Source organism: Scleropages formosus, chromosome 13 (genome assembly GCF_900964775.1).
Source record: "Scleropages formosus chromosome 13, fSclFor1.1, whole genome shotgun sequence".
Lineage (NCBI taxonomy): Eukaryota > Metazoa > Chordata > Actinopteri > Osteoglossiformes > Osteoglossidae > Scleropages > Scleropages formosus.
In genome coordinates, this window is record NC_041818.1 from 22,284,377 (window position 1) to 22,307,429 (window position 23,053).

General features: G+C 50.9%; 2 protein-coding genes across 7 annotated transcripts in view; one reads left to right on the forward strand and one right to left on the reverse strand.

Annotated features, from left to right (window-relative positions):
• Nucleotides 1–14,220, forward strand: part of LOC108922960 (diacylglycerol kinase delta) — a 38,163-nt gene extending 23,943 nt beyond the window's left edge. For 3 of the 6 annotated variants that reach the window (XM_029257384.1, XM_029257385.1, XM_029257389.1), the window contains 26 exons: nucleotides 921–1,031; nucleotides 1,580–1,660; nucleotides 1,753–1,857; nucleotides 1,983–2,115; nucleotides 2,466–2,572; nucleotides 3,191–3,316; nucleotides 3,656–3,758; nucleotides 3,857–4,016; nucleotides 4,304–4,412; nucleotides 4,584–4,723; nucleotides 5,155–5,239; nucleotides 5,337–5,428; nucleotides 5,630–5,729; nucleotides 6,018–6,243; nucleotides 6,470–6,544; nucleotides 6,654–6,741; nucleotides 7,105–7,212; nucleotides 7,622–7,718; nucleotides 9,156–9,263; nucleotides 10,436–10,549; nucleotides 10,880–11,014; nucleotides 11,117–11,265; nucleotides 11,444–11,558; nucleotides 11,645–11,734; nucleotides 12,186–12,302; nucleotides 12,453–12,753. In XM_029257384.1, the coding sequence (XP_029113217.1) occupies nucleotides 921–1,031; nucleotides 1,580–1,660; nucleotides 1,753–1,857; nucleotides 1,983–2,115; nucleotides 2,466–2,572; nucleotides 3,191–3,316; nucleotides 3,656–3,758; nucleotides 3,857–4,016; nucleotides 4,304–4,412; nucleotides 4,584–4,723; nucleotides 5,155–5,239; nucleotides 5,337–5,428; nucleotides 5,630–5,729; nucleotides 6,018–6,243; nucleotides 6,470–6,544; nucleotides 6,654–6,741; nucleotides 7,105–7,212; nucleotides 7,622–7,718; nucleotides 9,156–9,263; nucleotides 10,436–10,549; nucleotides 10,880–11,014; nucleotides 11,117–11,265; nucleotides 11,444–11,558; nucleotides 11,645–11,734; nucleotides 12,186–12,302; nucleotides 12,453–12,635 (3,057 nt within the window). In that variant the 3' untranslated portion in view covers nucleotides 12,636–12,753. The other 3 variants (XM_029257387.1, XM_029257388.1, XM_029257386.1) reach the window with 3 other exon arrangements.
• A 236-nt stretch (nucleotides 14,221–14,456) lies between these two features.
• LOC108923072 (cysteine and histidine-rich domain-containing protein 1) lies at nucleotides 14,457–21,849 on the reverse strand. The gene is made up of 11 exons (XM_018733542.2): nucleotides 21,580–21,849; nucleotides 20,968–21,017; nucleotides 20,613–20,669; nucleotides 20,340–20,494; nucleotides 20,137–20,240; nucleotides 19,922–19,974; nucleotides 18,612–18,682; nucleotides 17,736–17,838; nucleotides 16,331–16,450; nucleotides 15,571–15,633; nucleotides 14,457–15,433 (listed from the first exon to the last, which is right to left on the reverse strand). Exons 1-11 carry the CDS (start codon nucleotides 21,641–21,643, stop codon nucleotides 15,206–15,208), a joined length of 1,068 nt encoding a protein of 355 aa, XP_018589058.1. The 5' UTR covers nucleotides 21,644–21,849; the 3' UTR covers nucleotides 14,457–15,205.
• Nucleotides 21,850–23,053: the final 1,204 nt, after the last annotated feature.

A 23,053-nucleotide genomic window follows, 5' to 3' on the forward strand; every position in this document is an offset into this window, starting at 1 on the left:
TCTCCAAAGCTGCTTACAGTATCGTGTGTATAATAAACTATATAATGCGATTATTTAATACAGTAAAAAGTACCCAACTGTATGAAGATCAAGGTACCGCAGTGGGGGGTTCAAACCCCGGTCCCGATTGCAAAGTACTGGGCCTGAATGTCAGACCACAGACATCACATGCCGTCTACCCTGTTCTTTATCTCTCTCTCTCGAACAGTGACATCTGCTTCCGTTCACGGACTTATTTTAACGAGCACACTGATCCTTTGACTTTATGCGATCCGTTCATTTGCGAAGCTCACAGGTCTGCATTGCACGCATTCTGCCCGTCGCTCTCGCCGTTTCACTTCCGTTCTGCGACGCGTTAAACGCAGTCGCGCTACGCTTCCAAAGTATTTGCACCGGTCCATATCGCACGAGTGATGCCTGCCAACCCGTTTCATGGACCATCTTCCCGTGTGCGTTTGTGGTGATTATCTCTCGAGTGTTTCTTACCTTTTTGATGGGACCCGTGCTGGAGGTCGGCAAATTAAAGGAAATGAACCAAATAACCGAAGTTACCAAAGGAAATTCGACGTCTGTAGAGTTGAACGTCAAACTCATTTGGAAACGGCACGTTGGTGCAGCTCTCGGTCACATGGGAGGGCAGCAGTTACCACGGTACTACATCCTGTACAAACTGGGCTGCAGAGCCGGGCGTGTAGGTGTGTATCGTGGAGCGCGTCCTGTCCCCTGACGTGTCCCCTTCTCTGGGACAGAGCTGCAGGGCTCCTCTCTTCTCCATCTCCCTCGTTCCCTGAGCCGGATCACTGACAACGTGTCCAGCAGAGACACTGTTACACATGGCTACCCACGCTGTGTGTTTGGGGGGGGGGGGGAACACGTTCTTGCAGACGCCTGACTTCTTCATCTCTCGCTTTCCTCTGCAGAAGAGTGTGAAGGAGGGATACTTGCTGAAACAAACCAGCTCCTTCCAGCGGTGGAAGAGGAGGTTCTTCAAGCTCCGTGGACGCACCTTGTACTATGCCCACGACTCCAAGGTAGCTCACAGATGCGTGTGGGATCCCGCAGAGGGTGTGTCCATCACCTGGCCCACCTGTGTGATTGGCTGTATTGATTTACACCTCCAGGAACACAGCCACAACCGCCTCGCATTCCCTTAACTCACTTTCTGCTGGCTGTTTGTTTGGGGGGGGGTGTTATAAAATTGTGTGCTTTGCCGAAACACTCGGATACACAGCTGGCACAGGTAGTATTGGGCTATGTGATTGGGCGTAGGTTCGGTCCCCATTTGGCGTGTGTGCTTTTGCATGTTCTCCCTGTGTTCACGTACACTTCAGCTGCTCTGGTTTCCTCCCACATTCCAAGGACATGCGTTTCAGGTGAACTGGTGACTCTGCATTCTCCTTTGAACCAGTGACCATAACAGATGGATTTAAAGAATGTTTAACGCACCTGTCAAGCTTTGAACCTTCAGCCCCCGGATCTCAGATCCAGTCCATTTTGACCCATTACTGTACTGGGGGAAAAACTGCTGGTGCTCTGGTTTCCAGTTGCTCAGCCGCCTGACGCTCTCTGTGCTTTTCAGTCGCTCATCTTCGATGAGGTGGACCTCTCGGACGCCAGCGTTGCTGAAACCAGCACCAAGAACATCAACAACAGCTTCACGGTAACTGCGTCCTTGCTCGCCATGAGAACGGCCGCCGTTGTTGACTCCCCCGGCCGTTGACGTGTCTAACGGCTTCTGTGCACCATCTGAAGGTGATCACCCCGTTCCGAAAGCTCATGCTGTGCGCCGAGAGCAGGAAGGAGATGGAGGACTGGATCAGCGCGCTTCGGTCGGTGCAGAAGTGGGAGAACTACGAGGTGAGCGTCCCGTCTTTGGCGTCGCTCGGGTCTCGGTGACCTTTCCGGCATCTTGTCCGTCCGATGATCGGCTTTGTGCGATTGGGCGGGAGGGTGCGGTCGTGTGACCTTGTCTCCGCCCACAGGCCAGCCAGTTCAACGTGGAGCACTTCTCTGGCATGCACAACTGGTACGCTTGTTCCCACGCCCGGCCCACCTTCTGCAACGTGTGTCGGGAGGCGCTCTCCGGGGTCACCTCCCACGGCCTGTCTTGTGAAGGTACCCCCCCTCCCCCCAAAACTCTATTTTCCATCATAATCTTCAGTCTTTCAACTGAGTGTTGTTTACGGGCACGGCAAATTCGACACAAAAGCAACGATGTAGCAGTTGCGTAGGCAAAACCATTTTGGAAGGAAAAATAACAAGCAATAATAAAATAAAAAGAAAAAATTTACTTATTAAATTAAGCAGAGAATTAAGTCAATAGATAATAAACAGTCCAGCTTATTCCGTCCAAGAGTCATACCCAGCTTCCTTCTGGTTGATGTGCTTAAACGCGCTTCAGACATCCGTGACCGCCGTCTCACGGGCCCTTTTACCCCCCCCCCCCCCCCCCCCTGCGTCCGCAGTGTGCAAGTTCAAAGCCCACAAGCGGTGCGCCGTGCGCTCCACCAACAGCTGCAAGTGGACCACGCTGGCATCCATCGGGAGCGAGGTCATCGAGGACGAGGACGGGGTGCGTGAGGCCTCCCGCTCTTCCAACGGGAATGCCGCGGGGGCCTGCTCTTCACGCTTCCGTCCCGCCCCTGCGGCTCCCGCGCTCGGTTGCCGCCGCTCTGCTCCTGCAGAACGGAGATGTTCCGCATCCCACCGAGGGGGCGGAAGCGGAGCGCCGTGAATGCCGCCACGGCCCGCCGCGGGGATGTGGACGTGGGCTGCGTTTCGCTGCGAGAGCCAGGCGCTGTTACAGAGCCCTCGCTCACACCCCCGTCGCTCTTACCTCCACATACTGCCGATTACATCACCCTCCCGAATAAATGCAGCGTTTTACACCAAGCTTACCTTCACGTCAGCCCTGGGAATAAAACCGCCGTGTTCTACATGTGCACATTTAGCCGATGCTCCAAAACGACTTAAAATATGAAGTAACCTACGATTATTTACCCATTTATACAGCTGCGTAATTTTACTGCACTAGAGCTGGGTACTAGAGCAGCGGCTGGGATTCGAACCTGCGAGCTCTTCCTACCCAACAGCAGCAGCTCAAACCACTGTACGGGCCAACGGATAGGACAGGCGGCTTTGTAGAACTCCACACCATGTTATTCATAGGTGTGTGTGTGTGTTTTTGCAGGTGGCCATGCCTCACCAGTGGCTTGAGGGCAACCTGCCAGTGAGCGCCAAGTGCGTGGTTTGTGACCGCAACTGCGGAAGCGTGCGGCGGCTACAGGACTGGCGCTGTCTCTGGTGCAAGGCCATTGTGAGTGTGTTCCTCTACCACGCACCGCCGTGTGTGTGTGTGTGTGTGTGTGTGTGTGTGTGTGTGCGCACATCCCACTGCAGCGTTCACGTGGGCGTTTTTGTAGAGCCTCTCTTTATATGCCCTGGTGTTAATGTATTTCTGCAGGTGTTCATGTATTTGTTTGGAGATTTGTTTATGATTGAGGTGTTAATGTATGCATTTCTGCATGTGGAGATGTTCGTGGAGGTGGAAGTGTGTGTGTGTTGACACAGGTGTTTGCGTTGGAGTACCTTTCTGCGAGTTGCGTATGTTTGCACATATTAATGGCTCTGTGTGTGTGTGGGTGGGTGGGTACAGGTGCACAACAGCTGCAAGGAACAGATGGGGAAAATCTGTTCCATGGGACAGTGTAAGGTCTCCATCATCCCCCCCACTGCCCTCAACAGAATTGACTCTGATGGTGAGCATCATCCAGCACCATTTGCTCCTCTTCTCTCTCTCTCTCTCTCTCTCTCTCTCTCTCCGTCTTGGCCTCCAACCTCCACGCTGTCCCCTCAGGGTTCTGGGAAGTGACCAGCCCGTCCTGCTCCAGCCCGCTTCTGGTTCTGGTCAACTCCAAGAGCGGGGACAACCAAGGCGTCAAGTTCCTGCGCAGGTTCAAGCAGCTGCTGAACCCGGCACAGGTGTTCGATCTGATGAACGGAGGCCCGCAGCTGGGGTGAGTGGAGCCGCTCCATCCCCTGCGCTGTGCTCGGGTGTCTGCTGAGGTATCCCACAATGCATCTTTTCTCTGAGACGGTGCGGTTTGTGCTCACGCATCCTAATTCCATCGGCAGAGCTGCAGTGTGCGTCACGACTGACAGGTAACGGGGGGGGTGGTGGGACAGATACGCACTTCTGGTCAATTGTGTGATGTCTTCTGAAAGGTGGAGGTGATGGAAGGTGTAGAAGCAGCATTGTGGACCTGGACTCGTGAACTGACCGGCGTCCCATGTGTCCCTGCAGCCTGCGGCTCTTCCGGAAGTTCGTCAGCTTCCGCATCCTGGTGTGCGGCGGGGACGGCAGCGTGGGCTGGGTGCTGTCCGAGCTGGACAAGCAGGGACTACACAAGCAGGTGGGGTGGCGCCGTGGTGGGTGTGTGGGGGGGGGGGGGGGGGTGTCCGGCAGAGCGCAGCACAGGTATTTACTACAGTATTACAGTACTGATACATACCACTAAAAGTCTCTGTGTAACGTGGTCTTTAACTTGGTTTACCCTCATGTAAATTGTGTGTGTGTGAGACAGTGCCAGCTTGGCGTGTTGCCCCTGGGGACGGGTAATGACCTGGCTCGCGTGCTGGGCTGGGGCGGACTCTGTGATGACGACGCCCCTCTGCTGCAGATTCTCGAGAAGCTGGAGCGAGCCACCACCAAAATGCTGGACAGGTAACTCACCTGGCCCAGGAAGTGTTCTCAATACACATGCCGCTGTGGGCGGAGCCTCTGCCCCCCTGCGGAGATCATCGGTGCTTGCTTCAGACCAACGCCGGTATATGCAGGCTTTTGTGGGTTGTCCTTTATGCCAGATTGGTCATGCTTGCGTTCTTGGGCAATTTCTTGCACTTGTGGTATGCTTCTTTTTTTTTTTTTTTTAATTATAATTGCCCCCATGCTGTAAAAGCGTGGTAAATCCAGGTCAAACGGTTCTGTGCATTTCTTCTGGAGACTTCTTCCCATGTGTTGTGGCACGAGAGACAGGCCAGCAGCGAACACCACAGATCGATACCGTGTTGGACGTTACTTTGATGCCGTGTCCTGGAAGGTGGCTGCGTTCCCTCTTGTCGCAGTAACACCTTTCCTGTCTGCCCCCCTCCCAGGTGGAGTGTGATGACCTATGAGGCACCAGCCAAACACTGCCCCCCTGTGGTGAAGGAGGACGGGACACAGGATGCTCCCCTGCAGGTAGAATCCAACAGATCTTTTTAAAATTTTATTTTATATATATACACCTCTCACTGGATTTCAACACAGGAAGTGTCCTGTACCTCTGCTCTCCCAGGTCCAGATGACCCAGTACGAAGACTCGGTTGCCACTCACCTGTCCAAGATCCTGGACTCGGACAAACACAGCGACGTCATCTCCTCCACCAAGTGAGCTCCCCGACCTTCCCGCCGTGTGTGTGTTTTAATTCCCTGTGCGGACGTTCTTCATTGCTGGTGGTACGGTCAAGCGCTGGGGACACCTGGGGACCGAAGCAGATTGCTGGAGATGAGGGGTTGAGGCCCCAAGAACGGCATCCAGCCCACGCGCAGGGTGCTCACCGCTCTCCCGCCCCCCCTCCTCTGCGGCAGGTTTCTGTGTGGGACGGTGAACGACTTCGTGTCGGAGGTGGGCAAAGCGTACGAGAGAGCAGCGGAGAACAGGGAGGAGGCGGACGCAATGGCCAGGAAGGTGTGTGTGCGTGTGTGCGTGTGTGTGTGTGTTGTTGCGTAACACTCCAACAGCGCCTCGGTGGGTGGCAAGCGCTTCTGCCGACTTTGTTTCACACGTTGTCCAGCCAGCCTGGAATCTGGAGGATTTGCTCTTTATTTTTGGCACATTCCCTCCTCTAATTCGCACCCACGCCGACCGGTGGCCGGCGTCCCGCTGCGGGGAACGGGGTGTCCCACAGGAGAGCGAGGAGGCGAGTGGACCGCGGGGTCCACCCCGTAGTTGCAGCACTCTGCCCTTTGTCCACAGTGCACGCTGCTCAATGAAAAGCTGGACGCCCTGGTGAAGGCCCTGAACGAGGAGGCCAGCACCCAGCCTCTGCCCGTGGGATGCCTTCCTGCCCAGCAGGGCGGCGACAGCGAGCTCTCCGACACCCCCGGCGTCTCGCAAGGCTTTCGATCCAGGGAGCAGCTGATGCTAAGGGCCAACAGCCTGAAGAAGGCCCTGCGGCAGATCATCGAGCAGGCTGAGAAAGGTGGCCCGTCGTCCCCTTCCCCTCGCTCCCGTCCCAGAGCCGTCCGTCCTTCCTGTAATAATATGCTAATGTTATAAACAGTCCTCAGATATATTATAGTATCCTGCCTTGTGAAGGTAAAGCGTTCCTGAAACACTCTTCCTAAGGTGAATTTTCAGTCTGAAGTTGAACGTACTTTATGATGATGAAGTGGCCAAACCCCCCCTTCTATGCGTCTTCCTCGCAGTGGTGGACGAACAAAGCCGCCATACTCAGGAGCAGAAGCAGGAGGGCTGTGAGGACATGAAGGACGTGGACCCCCGTAAGTGTGTTGAACACACACACACAGATGCCCGGTCACCTCCGAATTGAGACTCTCATATTCAGATCAGAATCGCACTCGCATCCTTCTGTCTCCGTCCCCAACGCAGGCCGAGGGCCTGCGAGCCCCAGCCCGTCCCCTGTCGTTCTGGAAAAGTCTGAGAGCTTCTGCGGATCCCCAGTCCCCGAGGACTCTGTGTAAGGGACGTGTGTGTGTGTGTGTGTGTGTGTGAGAGAGAGAGAGCAATCAGTGTGAGGCTGGATCCACAGGGTCTCGTAGGGTCCAGGGTTCACAGAGACCTCTGCAAAAATGCTGCTGCAATCATTTTTACCCAGAAGCTTTCAGGTTGAGATCAAAATGGGACCTTTTCGACTATTTTTATTTAAGTGAACATGATGTTTTGGGAAGAAAAGCACTGTGCTGCTCAGCTGTACCCTTAAGGACACTAGAACTGGCTTTGACCGGGTACGTTTTCACAGGGCAGCAGCTCTATGCCTCCTGTTCTTTGGCTGCTCTCCTTGTTACCATGACAACAGCCCCTCAACGTTATGCCCCCGCAGGCTGTGCACCGAGAAGTGTGTGATGAACAACTACTTTGGCATCGGGCTGGACGCCAAGATCTCGCTGGAGTTCAACAACAAGAGGGACGAGCACCCCAAGAAGTGCAGGTATCTGCTCACCTTGTGCCGACTCGGCCCCTGGTTCGAGGCCCGTGGCGCCGAGCTCCTCCATGTGTTGCTCAGCACTGCCACCGATAGGCAGCAACAGGAATTTGGCCAGTGTAATCTCGAGTGCCTCCACGCAGAGCCAAAACTTCAGCAGTGTGTTCGACGTAAACCCTTTCACTACGTTTTTGTTTGTGTGTAAAGCTTGAGTTCGTTTTCCTGAATAATTTTCCTTCCCAATTTTTTTTGGAACATCAAATGCAACAGGAATACCGATTATAACAGTTAAGGATCCGTATCTGACACTGATAGGTTTCCAGTTGCCCCATAATTAAGGTACTTCTCAAAACCTGCTTCTTAAAATTTAAATTTAAAATCTGTAAGGTTTAGAAGTTTGTGTCTCCCCATGCAGCAGTCGCACCAAGAACATGATGTGGTACGGGGTGCTGGGGACCAAGGAGCTGGTGCAGAAGACCTACAAGAACCTGGAGCAGCGTGTGTTGCTGGAGGTACAGTAGGCCAGCAGGTGGCGCCGTGGTTAAGGAGTTGGACTGGAGAGGACAGGGTTTCAGGTTTGAGTCTCAGGATAGTGGTTGCTGTTCTTGGTCAGTCTGGTATAAAACCTGAACTGTTAAAATTTCCATTTATATTCACTTCTAATTTTTTCAGTTGCGAAAACCTCCCCCCCCCCCCCCCCCCCCCCCTCTCAAATAATACATTTTAGGGAATATTGTATCAAAATACAGCAGGCCCTGTTTGTCTGATTAAACTATTTAAATCAGCAGAGGGGTATAGATTTAATTTCAAACTATGATCAAGTGAAACACACTTGTACCTCATGGTGACAGACATCCACTTACCCAAACTTTGTCTACCTGAAATACTGCCCTTTAAAGTACTTTTATTTATGCAGCAGATGCCCTGACTTAGTTATGTACCAATGTATTGATACATAACCCAAAATTGAACATCTAAAGAGAGCGAACTGGGCATAATTAGAATGTAGTACTATGGTTACATACAGTAATTCACTCACTTTAGCCGTTACAAGTGTTCACTGACCAGTAATAACAGCGAGTGCTCAGTTAAGCTGTTGGTCCCACATGGTTCAAGTTGTACCATTCATTGCATGAACATCTCAATCAAACAAGGATAATTAGAGTTAAACAGAAACCAGCATTCTGCCAAGAACAGAAATAAAAACCACTATTTTACATGATTTTACCCATGGATATAAATACAGGTGGTCCCCGATTTACGATGGTTCGACTTGCGATCATTTCACCTTTACGATGGTGAGCCGGCGATAACATTCGTTGGAAACTTGAGCGGCAGAGTGTGTGTTCCACTGATGTATGGATGAGTGAGCCAGTGTAAGTAGGGTATCTAGCAGTGTAAGTCACCGCGGTGAACAAGGTGTGTGGGCTGATAACACTACATACAGTTCATTGGAAGTCGCTTTGGAGAAAAGTGTCTAAGTAAATGTAATGTAAGCTGTACCTTGAATTTTGAATTTTTCCAGGGCAACCGATATGTGGAGCGATGCTCTTTCCAGATGCTGGGCAGCGAGCCACATCTCCCAGTCTGCCACGCAGAGGACTGTATTAGGTGTATTAAATGCATTTTTGACTCACGATATTTTCGACTTGTGGGTTTCGTGGAACGTAACCCTCTCATAAATCAGGGACCACCTCTAAATAGTAATTAATTAGTATAATATTCCCATTCTGGGTGACACTGTGTTACCTGTAACTTACTGGACTGTTTTAAGTGTGTTGTGTGTGTGTGTGTTTTTTTTTTTTTTATATATAAAGTAAATAGATGTCAGTGGGAAGTGCTCATTGAGCTGCACCGTTAGTTCTGTTCTGCTTTCAGATGTGTGCACACCGGGGATAATGTGCGGTACCGTGTGTCTGTGTTTCCCACGTCCGTCGTTGTGTGCGCAGTGCGACGGCGTAGGGATGAACCTGCCGAGCCTCCAGGGACTGGCCGTGCTCAACATTCCCAGCTACGCCGGAGGCATCAACTTCTGGGGAGGAACCAAGGAGGACAATGTTGGTCCACACACATGTACATCCACACACACACACACACACACACACACACAAGCATATCGGTCGTCGCTGCCGTGTCTCTCTCGCCTTTGCGACCGGGGTTCATCGCAGGTCATTCCACGAGGCCCTCGTGAGCTGTCATTTGCTGTGTGGTCTGAAATAGAGAAGCGGAAATGAAACATTTTCTGCAACGCGTCGGTATAGGTGGTCCTTGGCTGCAGTCGTCCAACGTATGCGACTTACAACAGCCGTCCTCCAGACCTCATTTTGTTGTTTTCGAGTCCTGCCGTTCGGCCTTAATGTCTGAGGACGACGCATCTGCTGTGCGGCAACGTCGGCGGGGCGCCGCTGCAAGGCGAGAGATTTCTTACCGAGTCGGTCGGTTCATTTTATCGGGAGCTTTTTCGTTTACAGAAACGCTGCTTTATTTGCTGAACGTCTCCTTTGTGATTCCATTTTTTTTTCTTTTTTTTTTTTCTCAACAGAGGCTATCGAGCAAAAGTATGAGTTCTGGAAGTTCAGAAAGAGAAAGCAGAGCATTTAGAAATGAATGCGAAAATAAAATCAGAACAAAATATAGAAAATACTGGACTATACTCTTTTTAATATTCTATATTTGTATTTTAACACGAGTAATGTGTGGAATTAGTGAAACAACATAACAAACCCCCCTGTTATGCAGCTGTTAAGGTTGTGGTTAGAGCTACTGCCTTTGGACCCAAAGGTTGCAGGTTTGATTCCCACCTGTGGCTGTAGTACCCTTGAGCAAGGTACTTACCCTAAATTGCTCTGGTAAAATTACCCAGCTGTATAAATGGGTAAATAAGTATCTTAACGTTGTAAGTTGCTTTCAAAAGCATCAGCTAAACGAATAATTTTTAATACATTGATATGTTAATTATGTACTCATGGTTTATAGAACATTACAGTGGATTTCTAGACACCCAGTTGTAAGTCGCAGGACCGCTGTATGGACACTGTACGCACCGACAGGACAGTGATGTCACGTGACAGAAATGTCCAAAAGATGACATCGTGCCTCTGTCTTAACCGCCCATGCCGTCCGCTTTCGGCCCAAAGCGAGTTCCCGGCTCACTGTCTCATTCACGCGTCAGGAACTTTTAGCGGCTTAACGTTGAAATTGAAACGGAAAGGCTCGTCTCCTCCTGCAGAACTTCGGAGCCCCGTCCTTCGATGACAAGAAGCTGGAGGTGGTGGCCGTGTTCGGCAGCATGCAGATGGCCATGTCAAGGGTCATCAACCTGCAGCACCACCGTATTGCACAGGTGAGGTGTGTGCGTGTGTGTGCGCCCAGACCTTCATGTAAATACCTGTTTATTATACTCACATATCGGTCTGTCTCGCCATTATATATGCAAGGTGTCTCAGAAATGTATGCATGTTTGACCTTTGCCACTCGGAAGTAGAGATGTTGACTGTGAACATTTCTCCCGCACGCTTGTTTGCACAACAAATATGCATTGTATGCAAATCTATTTAAGGAGCATTTTAAGTACGTTAAAGTGTGTGTGTTTTTGGAGACACCCCATGTGTGTGTGTGTGTGTGTGTGTGTGTGTGTGTGTATACATGTGACCGTGAGCCCCGCCCACCACAGTGCCGCCAGGTGAAGATCACCATCCTGGGGGACGAGGGGGTGCCCGTGCAGGTGGACGGAGAGGCATGGGTGCAGCCGCCCGGGATCGTCAAGATCGTCCACAAGAACCGAGCCCAGATGCTCACCAGAGACCGGGTCGGTGCCGCTGCCCTGCGTGTCCCCGGAGTGTTTCCGCGGCGCTGTCCTAGCGCTCTCCTAACGCTGTCCCCCTCTCCCCGCGGCGTGCGTCCCGCGCAGGCGTTTGAGAGCACGCTCAAGTCCTGGGAGGACAAGCGGAAGTGCGCACGGCCCCGTCTCAGTTCCCAGCAGTCCATGGAGTACCTGACGGAGGAGGAGTGCGCACAGGTGCTGCAGTTGGGCCTGGTGGCTGATGCTCTCATCAGCAGGTATGCGGCAGGAGCCTCGGTATTATGTGGGATCCCAGCCCTTACTGTAGACCCTGAAACAGATGTCATGGTATCAGTGAAGATGACTAAATAGTAATAATTGAAAATTAACCTTGCAGATATAATTTTTTTTTTTGCGTGTGTGTCTCTCCCGTACGGTGCCGGCTGTTGCGCACAGGATCCGTGAGACTGCCAAGACACACAAGCTGGTGGAGCAGGAACTGGCCCACGCCGTCAATGCCAGCACCCTGGTGCTCAGCGAGGCCTTTCCCAGCAGGCCGTGCAGCCCCGAGGTCAGCAGACGTCGTGCACCTGCACCACGCCGCCAGATGCTCCCGCGGCACGCGCGCGCGCACTCACGCCAACCCTGTGCCCACAGATGCTGAGTCGCTCCACCGCCGTGGAAGTGGTGAACAGCAGCAGGGTCCTGCAGGCGGAGACTCGAACCTTGCTGGAGGGGAACCTGCTGGTGGGGGTCCCTTCCTCATTCGCTGTCTGTCCTTCGCTGACCTCAACCCCCCCCGTAAAGGCTTCGCACCCAGGACATTTCAAATATGTAAAACATGAAATATTAGAGGGAAAAAAAATCAAATTTGTTCCCATGCACTTGCATGTTTTAAAATGCTCCTCAGATGTGTGAAATTGATGTTAACACAACAGTTAAAAAAAAAAAAAAAAAAAAAAAAATAATGAAAACATTCAGTAAACATTTGAAAGTTTTAAAGTTTGGATGATTTGGTTATACGTGCGCACACACATTCATCGGGTGAGGGTCATGGGGGTGCAAAGCCTGTCTCAGAATACAGCGTTTTAACTGTTTTGCTATATATGGTAAACACACCCTGTCTGTACCTCCTCCTAGCTGTGTGTGTGTGTGTCCATGTCTGTTTTTCCCATGTTTTTACCTTTATTCTGTGTAGCAGCTGGATCCTGCCCAGGAGGAGGTTCTCTCCTCCACGCTTGACAGCCTGAGTACAGAACTGCAGAAACTGACAGACATCCACTGGATCTCTCCCATCATGCACTGCGTGGAAGAGGTGTGTGTGTGTCTAGATTTACATCTATTTACATATGTTCATTTCTACAAATGAACATACCACTCAGGGTAAACAAGAGCTTTTAGAAACAAGCTCATGATTGTTGAAGCTCGTTTTTGGACTGACGTCCGTTTGGCTCTTCTGCCCCAGAACTCGGCGAGAGGAGGAGCTAAGAGCAGCGTGAAGATGAAGATCATGCCCAAAGTGAGGAGGGATCGTGAGAAGCTCCACAAGCAGAAGTCCAACAGCTCCCTGTGCGGTAGGGCGCCGACCCCAATGTGCCGAATGGAACGTGCAGAACGTGGCCCTTTTTTGCTTTCTGCTGACGGCTGATATCCGCCCGTCCCCTTCGGCGATCGGCTACGTGACGTGCAGTAAAACCCGGCAATTTATCTGAACTGCAGCGAGTCAGTTGGCCGTGTCCGTTTTAATCAAATTTTCTTGTATTCTACCGCTGCAGCATCGTGGGAGGTGAAAGGGTCGTGTGATGCGGACTTTACCGGGAATTAAAGGTACGGCTGCTGACCCGCAGCCCGGTCTCCTTCGGAGGTCTCTCGCCATTGGTCGACAGCACGGAGAAGGGGAGGAGCCACATCGTTTTTCCACCTGCCGCATCACCTAGCTCGGGTTCCGGCTTAGCGGGGGCGCCGTCTTCTCGACAGCCTGACGCATCAGTCTGTCACTCGGCCCTCTGAGACTTTTTTTTATTTCCCTTTGTGTGATTTTCTTTTTAATTCTTTTAACTGTGACCAAGAACAACAGGGATCGGAAATGCATCCATATCGTTCTGTGTGCCGCAAAAGGGGTGCGAGCCTCCTGCGGAAACGAGCGTGCCGAGGGACGAACTATGCGAAGCCATCTTTCCGTCGGCCTTCTCCACGTGTGGCTGAGGGTTCAAGGCCACGGCCGCTGTGGCTCCCGCCCAGGTGCCCGGTGAGCTCTGGTGATGCTTCGGCGGAGTACGATTGGGCCGCGTTGCAGCCGGACGCCGCATCGCCGCAGGGACGGAGGACTTTGGCGTCGCACGTGTCGCTCGGCTGCCTTGCACTTTAAACGCAAACAGTGTGCCGTACGGTATCTTTGAAAGTGTTTATATTGTACTGCGGTGAAGTGAGTCCTCGGTGTGCTATGCCATTGGAATGAATGTTTTTAAAAAAGAGAAAAAAAAAAAAGTACCTGTTCTGGTTTGTAGTGCTGTGTTAATGTGTGGCTGTTTCCAGAAACTTCTTTGTGCTGCTGCTGATCTCGCCAGCGGCATTGCTGGAATGGTGATATTTGGGTCAGTGATTAACAGTATTTATTGATTACTAAGCTGCCTTGGCACGAGCTGCCTGGGGAAATCTTGGAGCAGATGGGACACAAGCCAAGGGACCCCGGGGACATGGGAGCCTTGTGGGGTGGGGGGAGGGCTGTCTTAGTGCTGAACAGCTCTGCGTTTTCGTCCACTGCAGAAGATCTGAGTGCAACAGATGGGCATTACCGCTCAGACCACCTGCAACATACCGTAAATTTATTCCGAAATGTTAAAAAGAAAAATCTTTTATTCTGTGTCTGTGGAGTGAACTAAGTCGTCTGCTCTTTAAACAAAAAAATGAGTCTTCTTTTTGGGGGGGTGAAAAACCAGGTACGGAGGTGGTTAAGGGACCAGCGGGGGGGTCTTAGGAGGAGAACCAGAGAGGCGATCATGGAAGTGATTACGGGAACCAGGGGGACCCAGACTGGTCTGGTCTCATCCCACCCACCACTACTCCTTCCCTTTGCAGTACTTTGTTGATGTCATTGTGGCCTCTGAACCTTCTTGGTTTCTCACCCGCGAACCTGTTACAGGGACGGTCATGAAGAACGCGGTCAGTGAACTGTTGATGACATTGAGTGCAACGTCCTCCAATAAAATATCGCCACTGCTATTAAAACTGACTGCCCCTCATTATCAGCAGAGAGACTGAATTTGTCCAGCAAACATTTTGCAGTAGAGCACTGTGTGTGTGTGTGTGTGTGTGAGTGACAGAGAGACGCCAGTGACTGCTGGGTCCTGGACCTGCCAAAGTTGGGATCTCATCACACTCAGCCCTTCTCATGTCATCATGGTTGTTGTGCCACAAGGATTCGAACCAAAACAAGCCTAAAAGCCCTTAATGCCACGCGTGAGGAGATGGGTGCTGGTTTGCTGTACACGGTGGTTGACTCTGGATACTCATTTCAGAGCAAGTCACCGTGCACAAAGGCATGAGCTAAATCAAGATGATAATCCTTGCTGCGGGTGAGAGAAGCAAGCGCAGCTCGTGTAGAACACGGTACACAGTACATTCCCTTTGAACAGTAATCGGAGTTACTGTGAATATGGTCCCACCCCTGACCCCAGCTGAAGAACAGTCACCAGGAACAAGGTCACTGAAACATCAGGTCTTTATGCCCAAGGCACAAAAATACAAAAACATCCTGCTAAAGATCAGTCATGAATGGAAGGCTGCTGCTATAGTCAAAAAAAAAAAAAAATCTCAGCATATTTGCATAACGTATAGCTCTACTTTTAAGGACAAAGCCATACTGTCGTACTTTGCTGCGCTAAGAGCAAAGACGTCTTCGGAGGTTGAGCTGTTCAGACCACAGCTTGTATGTGTAAGTGTCATTTTTTTGTGCGTCAGGTGTCCGTTTCCACAGCACCGTCACCTGCACATGAGGATAGCGAGGCTGGAGCATCTGACCGCTTGCTTACGTGTGAGTGCAATAGTGTGTGATTGAGCGGGGGTGGGGGTGTGTGTGTGTCTGAGATACTGGTTCTGCATCCTCCACCACCATGCGTTCTTGCTTTAAAACCTCTCAGCGGTGGAGCATGGTAAGGGAGACCTTGCTCGGTATCATTCCCGGAGCTGCGGGAGGTCGGCGCCCAGCTTGTCGACGCCTCATTCGGGGGGGGCCTCTTCATCCTCGGACTCGCTGATGTCATCGTCGTCAATGTCCCAGTCGGGCAGCTGGTCGGGATCCTCCACCACGAACTCCTCCTCGGGCGGGGCCTCCGCCTTGGCGTTGGGGTCCTCCAGCTTGCCCCAGGCCACCGCGTCCGCTTTCCGCAGTATCACCTCCACCTTGGCCGGCACCATGCTGATGGAGCTCTGGGATACGTCAACCACCTGTGTGCAACAGGGTCAGAGGTTAAAGGGCAGCTCTCTGCAGCACTCTGCGCTCTCTCAATCACAGCACTTGGGAGCTTCGCTTCCCATTGCTGTATGGGGGGGGGGGGGGGGGGGGCGCAGGTACGAAAACTTACCCCCCAGAGAGCGAAGTCCTTGTGGAAAATTTTATCGTTCTCAAATAGGATGTGCGCTGTGAGCTGCGGAAACACAGAAGGAAAAGCAAAGCGCCGTCATTGCTGTGCTGAACCGGTACGGCACCTCCCTCGTTCAGATCTGATCCGAGATCAGTGAGGCTGCTTTGTCTGCAAAAGGGTATATTTACGGTACAAGTACAGTCATTCATTCAGCACACACTTTTCTGCACAGTGATGTACAGCTCCATGCAAACAAAAATGCATTTCAGCAACAAAGATACAGACACACAACTCTTTAAGTACAGTCAGTCAGTCCAACACTTACGTTTAACCCAAAGGTCGCAGGTTCGAATCTCACCTTTGGCTATAGTACCCGTGAGCAAGGTACTTACCCTAAACTGCTCCAGTAAAAAATTACCCAACTGTATAGTAGCTTAACACTGTAAGTTGCTTTGGAGAAAAGCATCAGATCGATTAAAAAATGTAAATGTAACCAGCATAAAATACACAAATACTGTATATAGAACTAGTAGAGAGTCATTTTTACGTTTTAACAGATAGGGGATCAGGAGAGAAATGGATCTACAAAACAATGTTTCGAGACCCTTCTTGAATGTTAAGAGGGATTCAGCAGTTCTGAGGGATGGAGGGAGATCATTCCATTACATTATATCCAGCACCAAGAACCTTTGGGCTCTCAAGTACAAGACTGCAAACATTGCAAGGGTTCGCTCATTTCGCACTTGTAATCTAAACTCACCATAACCTGGTTGGCCTCCACATACGAGTGCTCTGGGTTGGCATTCTTGGCATAGATGGTGATCACCACCTGGTTCCCAGTCTGGTGCCAGTCATACCGACACGCCACCTTCTTTTGGTCCTGCGTGGAAGAGAGAACCCCCCCCCCCCCCCCAACACAAATACAAATATGAGCGCTGCCTTATCCAGCACTGACACTCAGTCCATGGCTCCAACTGGACATGTCCAAAACTCACCAGATCACGAGTGACAGCTTTATATATATGTGTGTGTGTGTGTCTGTCTATATATGTAATTTTTTTTCTCCCCGTATTTATCGCACTCGGCCCTTCAGGTGACAGTGGTTCACAGACGGAAGCCAACAACACACAGCAACAGATTGAAACCAACAAAAATCACACCATCACACCACCCACAGTGCAGGCAGTGGTCCGTATGGGTCTGTTTCTTGAACTGATCATACAGGACATCTGTGGTCACTTCAATTACTCAACCCAAGATGAGCTAACAGGCTTCAACAATATTTTGAAGAGTATTTAAATTATGACCCTTCTAACTCAGATATAAACACACACACATTTTCAGAACCGCTTGTCCCTTACGGGGTCACGGGGAACCGGAGCCTACCCGGCAACACAGGGCGTAAGGCCGGAGAGGGAAGGGGACACACCCAGGACGGGACGCCAGTCCGTCACAAGGCACCCCAAGCGGGACTTGAACCCCAGACCCACCGGAGAGTAGGACTGCGGTCCAACCCACTGCGCCACCGCACCCCCATATAAACATTAATTTCAAAATATATATTAGAGGGTTTAAAGAAAATATCATTATCGTAATGCATTACGGTTTAAATGCTCTGCAATCGAATGTATTGTAGTTATATAAACAACTTTTTTTTAAATGTAACACAAAATTGCAACATTGTCAAAGATGTGAAATGATGCACTAATTCTGAAATCATCATATATACACACACACACACCCTGTGAAATTATGAAGTGAAAACATAATTGTTCAAGTGTGTCATAGCTACAGTCAAGGTGTAAATACATTCTGGTAATTCCATGATGTCTCATCAAGAAATAAAATTCAAGATAAAGACAGGTTGAACAGATTTTTTTGTTTTTCGTGTCTTAAAATGGCATTGTTTCCTCTCTAACCCCTGTAACTTCATGGTTTCTCATTACTCTAACCGGATCTTGTAGAAAATCTTAACGTTAACAGAATTAATCGTTTCGAAAGACATTAAAGGGCCGGGGACGATTTTTGCAAAATTTTTGCTGAATCATCACGCCCGCCAGCAACGTGAACGAAAACGCTCTGGATTCTCATTAGCGTAACGGATGATTTTCTCATCTGGTTTGGTTTAAAGTCTGTAAGGAGCTAAAGGGCAGCAGGGGACCCACGTGTTTTGGTATCCAGCGGTGCCTTCCGTTGATGCAGCCCTTCTGGTCCAGGAAGGCGTTGAAGTCCTCGGTCTTGATGCAGCAGCAGCTCCAGTACTTGTACCTGCAATCGTTGAGCAGGGATCCTCTTTATGCAGGACAGCACTGTCCTCCCATGGGGGTCTTCACCAGCTCCCCAAAGACATGCAGTCCGGGACCCGTTTCTATCCTTTCTGCTGTCAACTTAGGGGGGCGCGGTGGCGCAGTGGGTTGGACCGGGTCCTGCTCTCCGGTGGGTCTGGGGTTCGAGTCCTGCTTGAGGTGCCTTGCGACGGACTGGCGTCCCGTCCTGGGTGTGTCCCCTCCCCCTCCGGCCTTACGCCCTGTGTTGCCGGGTGGGCTCCGGTTCCCCGCGACCCGTATGGGACAAGCGGCTCTGAAAATGTGTGTGTGTGCGCGTGCGCGCGCGCTGTCAACTTATGTGTGCCCTTTAAATGTGTTTCAGAATGACTCAGCAATTCAGATTGTCTGAGCGACACTTTCACATTTCATCCATAGATTGTGCAGAGACTTTTCTCCAAAGCTACTTACAATTATTTACCCATTTATACAGCTGAGTAATTTCACTGGAGCAATTTAGGGAAAGTACCTTGCTCAAGGGTTCTACAGCTGGAGGTGGGAATCAAACCTGCGACCTTTGGGGTCCAAAGACAGGAGTTTTAACCAGTACACTACCAGCTGTCCCTCAGAAGTTTTGCAGTTTCTGAGCATTCCTCCACACATGAGAATGTAAGAGAGTAAAAACATGGTAAACGAAGATACACCTCCTTATACACCAGGGGGTAGGTACGGTGAGAGAAAGGGCTGAAGGGAGGAGGAGGAGAAGAAGGAACTCACCCTTCATGGAACACCGGCGCCCCTGGGTGGTGGATGCAGATCTCTGCGTTGGTCGCCTCACCTTGGTAGATCTGTGGAACGGCAGAGAAGTGTGTGTAGAGTCTCCTTGTCACCATGACAACCGCCACTGACCGACAGATGGTGGCACTTGCAATCAGCAGAACGACTGAGTTGCAAACTGCCGAAGACACAAATGTTTTCCGCTTTGTTTACTTTTAATTGCGTTTCTCCATTTGTGTACTTTCTAAACGTTCCGCTCACGGCGCAGTGAACGCGGACTCTTTTTACAGCCAACATCCGTTAAACGAAGAGAGCTGCCCCTTTAGCACAGCGCACTCGAACGGTGGGGCCGCCTTCATTTAACTCGCTTCCGCGGTGTCTACAGTGTGTCCACTGGTGTTTGCGATTAACGACGAGGTGAGAAACTTTCCACGTTTAGAGCGTTCAACAACATTACGATATTTTGATATTTTCAGTCATTTTAGTTTTAATGTCGATCAGAGCAGATGACAATATGAAAATAGAGAGTCATAGTATTTAGTTATTGCACCTATATGAAAGATGGGGGGTGGCAGGTTTGGCCAGGGCCCACTGAGTACTGGGTCTGGGGTTCGAGTCCTGCTTGGGGTACCTTGCTGTGGACTGGCAACCTGTCCTGGGTGTGTCCCCTCCCCCTCCAGCCTTGTGCCGAGCGGTTGTAGACATTGTGTGTGTGTGTGTGTGTGTGTGTGTGTGTGTATGAAAGACAACAGAAGGTAGAAAGTGTGTAAACTGAGAGCTGTCTCTGTTATTAACTGTTTAGCAGTAAAGGTGTCTTTAGAGCTGCAAACAAATTTTATTTGCTCCCAATGGTACTGATAAGTCCTGTTGTTCCAGCATTGTATGCATCTATATAAATGGTGGACAAAGTTTGAAGTGGATTGCAAAAAAAAAGTATATTGTGTATTATTAACAAAAACAAAGCATGACCCCAGGCATCAAGTATAGCAAATATGCAAATCTCATTTAAAACTCACTAATTCAGCAGGTTCCGTTGGAAAAACAAGAAAAAAAATCTCCGCGGCGCCTCTAACACATCACTAACAATGTGAGGGAGACACTTAGGGTAAATCACAGCGAAAGAAACACCCCTGGAACAGACGAGCACAGGGGAGGTACTGAGCTCACATGCAGTACTGAATGCACAGTAAAACACACGGAAAGAGACTAATAACTACATACATTTAAATAAGTGCAAACACACACATGCAGGGTGAGAGGGACATGTATGGCAAAATGCGCGCGCACACACACACCGAACAAACGCCCACCGTTTTGCATCCTGCGTTCTTGCATCGGGTCCCGTACATGACAGCCTGGCTCTCTGCAGGGGAGGGAGAGGAAGGGATGGGGTGGAGGTGGAGGTGGTGAGAACAGGCCAGCGTAGGATGTGACGAATTCACAAGCGGCAAGGGGAGCGACCAGGAGGGGGCGCTGTTCTCGCAAGGCCGCTAGACGAAGACGTGGGGCCTGCGCTGCTCCTCACCTTTCTTCTCCTCGGCTTCCTTGCTGCTGATCTCCAGCTTCTCAATCACCTGGGCAAGGGAGGGTGACACCTTCACCCGCAGCTTGGACTTGGGCTCCTCAGAGCTGCGGGCACCGACACACACCATTAGAGATATGAACGCGCGCGCGCGCGCACACACACACGCACACGCACACGCACACGCACACGCACACGCACAAGACCTGGGTCTCTCCCTCTGAAGGGCCTCAGCAGACTTGGGCCCCTGGTAGATGATCTCTTGCCCTTTGTGAGTCTGCAGGTCCCCCTTTTCTGACGTCACCTCCGGGGGCAGAGGCTCCACCGGCTTCTCGTTGCTATGACGACCACGGGTGCAGCCCTGCAGGGCGCATGCAGGAGAGACGCAGTCGGACTCCGGTTCGCCTGTTGCCCTCCCTCCCTCTCTCTCTCCCTCTCTCCCACCAACATGCAGCTCAGCACGGTAAACGGTGGGTTACCATGATGGAAAGGAACTCGGAGAAGTCCGTCGTCCTCTTCTTGCAGCATGACCAACCCTGCGCAGGAGAGCAGGTCCACATTATGGTCACCAATAATCACCTATTAACATTTTTGGGTGTCACCATCGACTTCTAGGCAGCGCAGCAGGAAGCGCTGGTGCCTCGGACATCCTGGGCTGCGGGTTTGGACACGGGTTCAAATCCGTCCGTCTGTCTGTCTCCAGTCTGTATGTTCTCATTGTGTTGATGTTGGTTTCCTCCCACAGTCTAAAGATGTGTGTTTCCACTGAGCTGCTCACTTTAAAGTGTGTGTGTGTGTGTGTGTGTGTGCGTGTGTGTGTGTTTCACTACTTACCTTCAGGGCATCGTGGAAGATGGGCACCCCCGGGTGGTACAGACACGCGTCTGGAAGGCAGCGGGACATGGTGAGAGCAGCAGGATGGGGAGCTGAGCCGAGCAGCAGATATCCAGCATGGCACCCGTTCTAAACCCCCTCCCCATCTCCAGTCACACCCCACCCCCATCCCATTCTCCCCCGCGTGTTCCACACATCTCTACCCCCAAAATCTTGGCAGGGTCCCAGGTGTGAGGAACCATTTAAAGGGTCGGTGAACAGTTGCAGCGCACATCGAACCCGACATCGGCGGTCTGATCGCACAGCGTGTGGTCATCACCACATTTAGGGTAAGGGCAGCGTTCCAGAAAACCATCCAGACCCTCACTGCTCCGCACACCACTGCTACACACACCTTATATGCTTCTGAAGCTAGAAAACATCTGGACCCAACACCCACCCACCTCCGAGTTCTGTGTGGGTAAGAAACTCCAGAGCTTCAGTCGTCCCAGTGACAATAACCTTCACGTTACATTAATAACCTTCGTCGCCCGTCACCTTGTCCATACAGGCAGTCAAAGAGGTCCCTCCACACCATCCAGAGCCCAACATGTGTTCGAATCCCGCTCTCACCGTTGGAGTTCTTGTCCTCGTCGAACCGGTTTCCGCAGCCTTTGTTATAGCACAGCAGCGCCATCGTACCGAGAGTCTCGGGTTCCGACGTTAATCCACGCCGCCTCGCGGCCCGCTCGTCTCTGCCGCACTCCCGAGGGCCGAGGGGCTTTATTGGGAGACGGGCACCGCCTTTACCGCTTTTCCAGAACTTTCTGGTGGCTCAGGACAGCCAGAGAGAGCCGGAGAGAGGTCCAGAAAGCGCGGTCACGCCGGAGGCAGGGGAAGGAGAGCAGGAGAGGGACCGAGGCATGTACTTTAGGGGGCTATAAATAGACCCCCTGGAGGCCCCTGGCCCCCACACAGCTGTTGGAGCTCATCTCCATTGCCTGGCATTCCTTTGCTGGTGAGCGAGGGAGCGGAGGGACGGAGGGATGGGGGGGTACGGGGGTGACAAGTACTCATGATGACTGTAGAAGGGTCAGCGCACCATCCATTGCCTGCATACATCGGGTTGTCCTGTGGCCAAACACACACACACACACACACACACACACACACGCTGGTTTCTATGACAGCATTCCACAATTTACGGGGGAAGGAAAAAGCATGGCTTACGGGGGAAAAGGAAAAGGCATTGATTGATAGCTGATAGCTAGCTCTGTCTCTGTCTCTCTCACTCACACACACACACACACACACAATGCATTTGAGACAGTAGGACCATAGAAAACACATGACCAAAACAACCAAGTGGCAAAATTTCAGCACATTCAGCACAAAAAGTCCTAAAAAAAAACCATGAAATTCCACACTTGAAACTATTTTATGACTTAATTCGGTGGCGCAGTGGCATGGGGGTTCGAGTCCCGCTTGGGGTGCCTTGCGATAGACTGGCGTCCCATCCTGGCGGTGTCCCCACCCCCTTCCTGCCTCGTGCCCTGCGTTGCCAGGTTAGGCTCCGCTTCGCCAGGACCCCATTCGGGACAAGCAGTTTCGGCCAATGTGTGCGTAAGTAAAAATGTACTATTATAATACAAAATTGTAATATATTGCTAGGTTTATGTTGAGTACTTAAAATAATATGATTTAATTTCAAGACATTTGCAATTGTACAACCATTTGTAGTTTCTTGGAGCATCCAGCAGGGTTAATGAACACAGGGAGCTGAGGGCACGTACGTACACACACACACACACACACACACACACACACACACACACACACACACACACACACACACAGCACTGCTCCCTTTCTTAATGGATTTTAAAACCAGCTGTAAGGGGACCTACAGGTTTTTGATGATAATCCAGAAACACACAAAGACTTCTATGTATCTAATGATATTACTTATTTTACTTATCAGCTATGAGGGAAGAGACTTGCAGAAAAAATGCAGACATACCGTTTAGGAATGGCAAATGACTTTATTTTACCATTGTCCAAAAAACAAAACTATGTGACTCAATATGAAATCTATATGCATAAAAAT

Bases quoted from the DNA above. Each gene is read 5' to 3' on its own strand.
- LOC108923072 (XM_018733542.2), bottom strand. From the start codon at position 21,643: ATGGCGCTGCTGTGCTATAACAAAGGCTGCGGAAACCGGTTCGACGAG. The intron at 21,018-21,579 runs GTGAGAGCGGGA...GCTGCCTTCCAG, and splicing joins CGAGGACAAGAACTCCAACG to ACGCGTGTCTGTACCACCCG. The intron at 20,241-20,339 runs GTCTTGTGCGTG...CGGTGCCCGCAG, and splicing joins CTTCAGAGGGAGAGACCCAG to CTCTGAGGAGCCCAAGTCCA.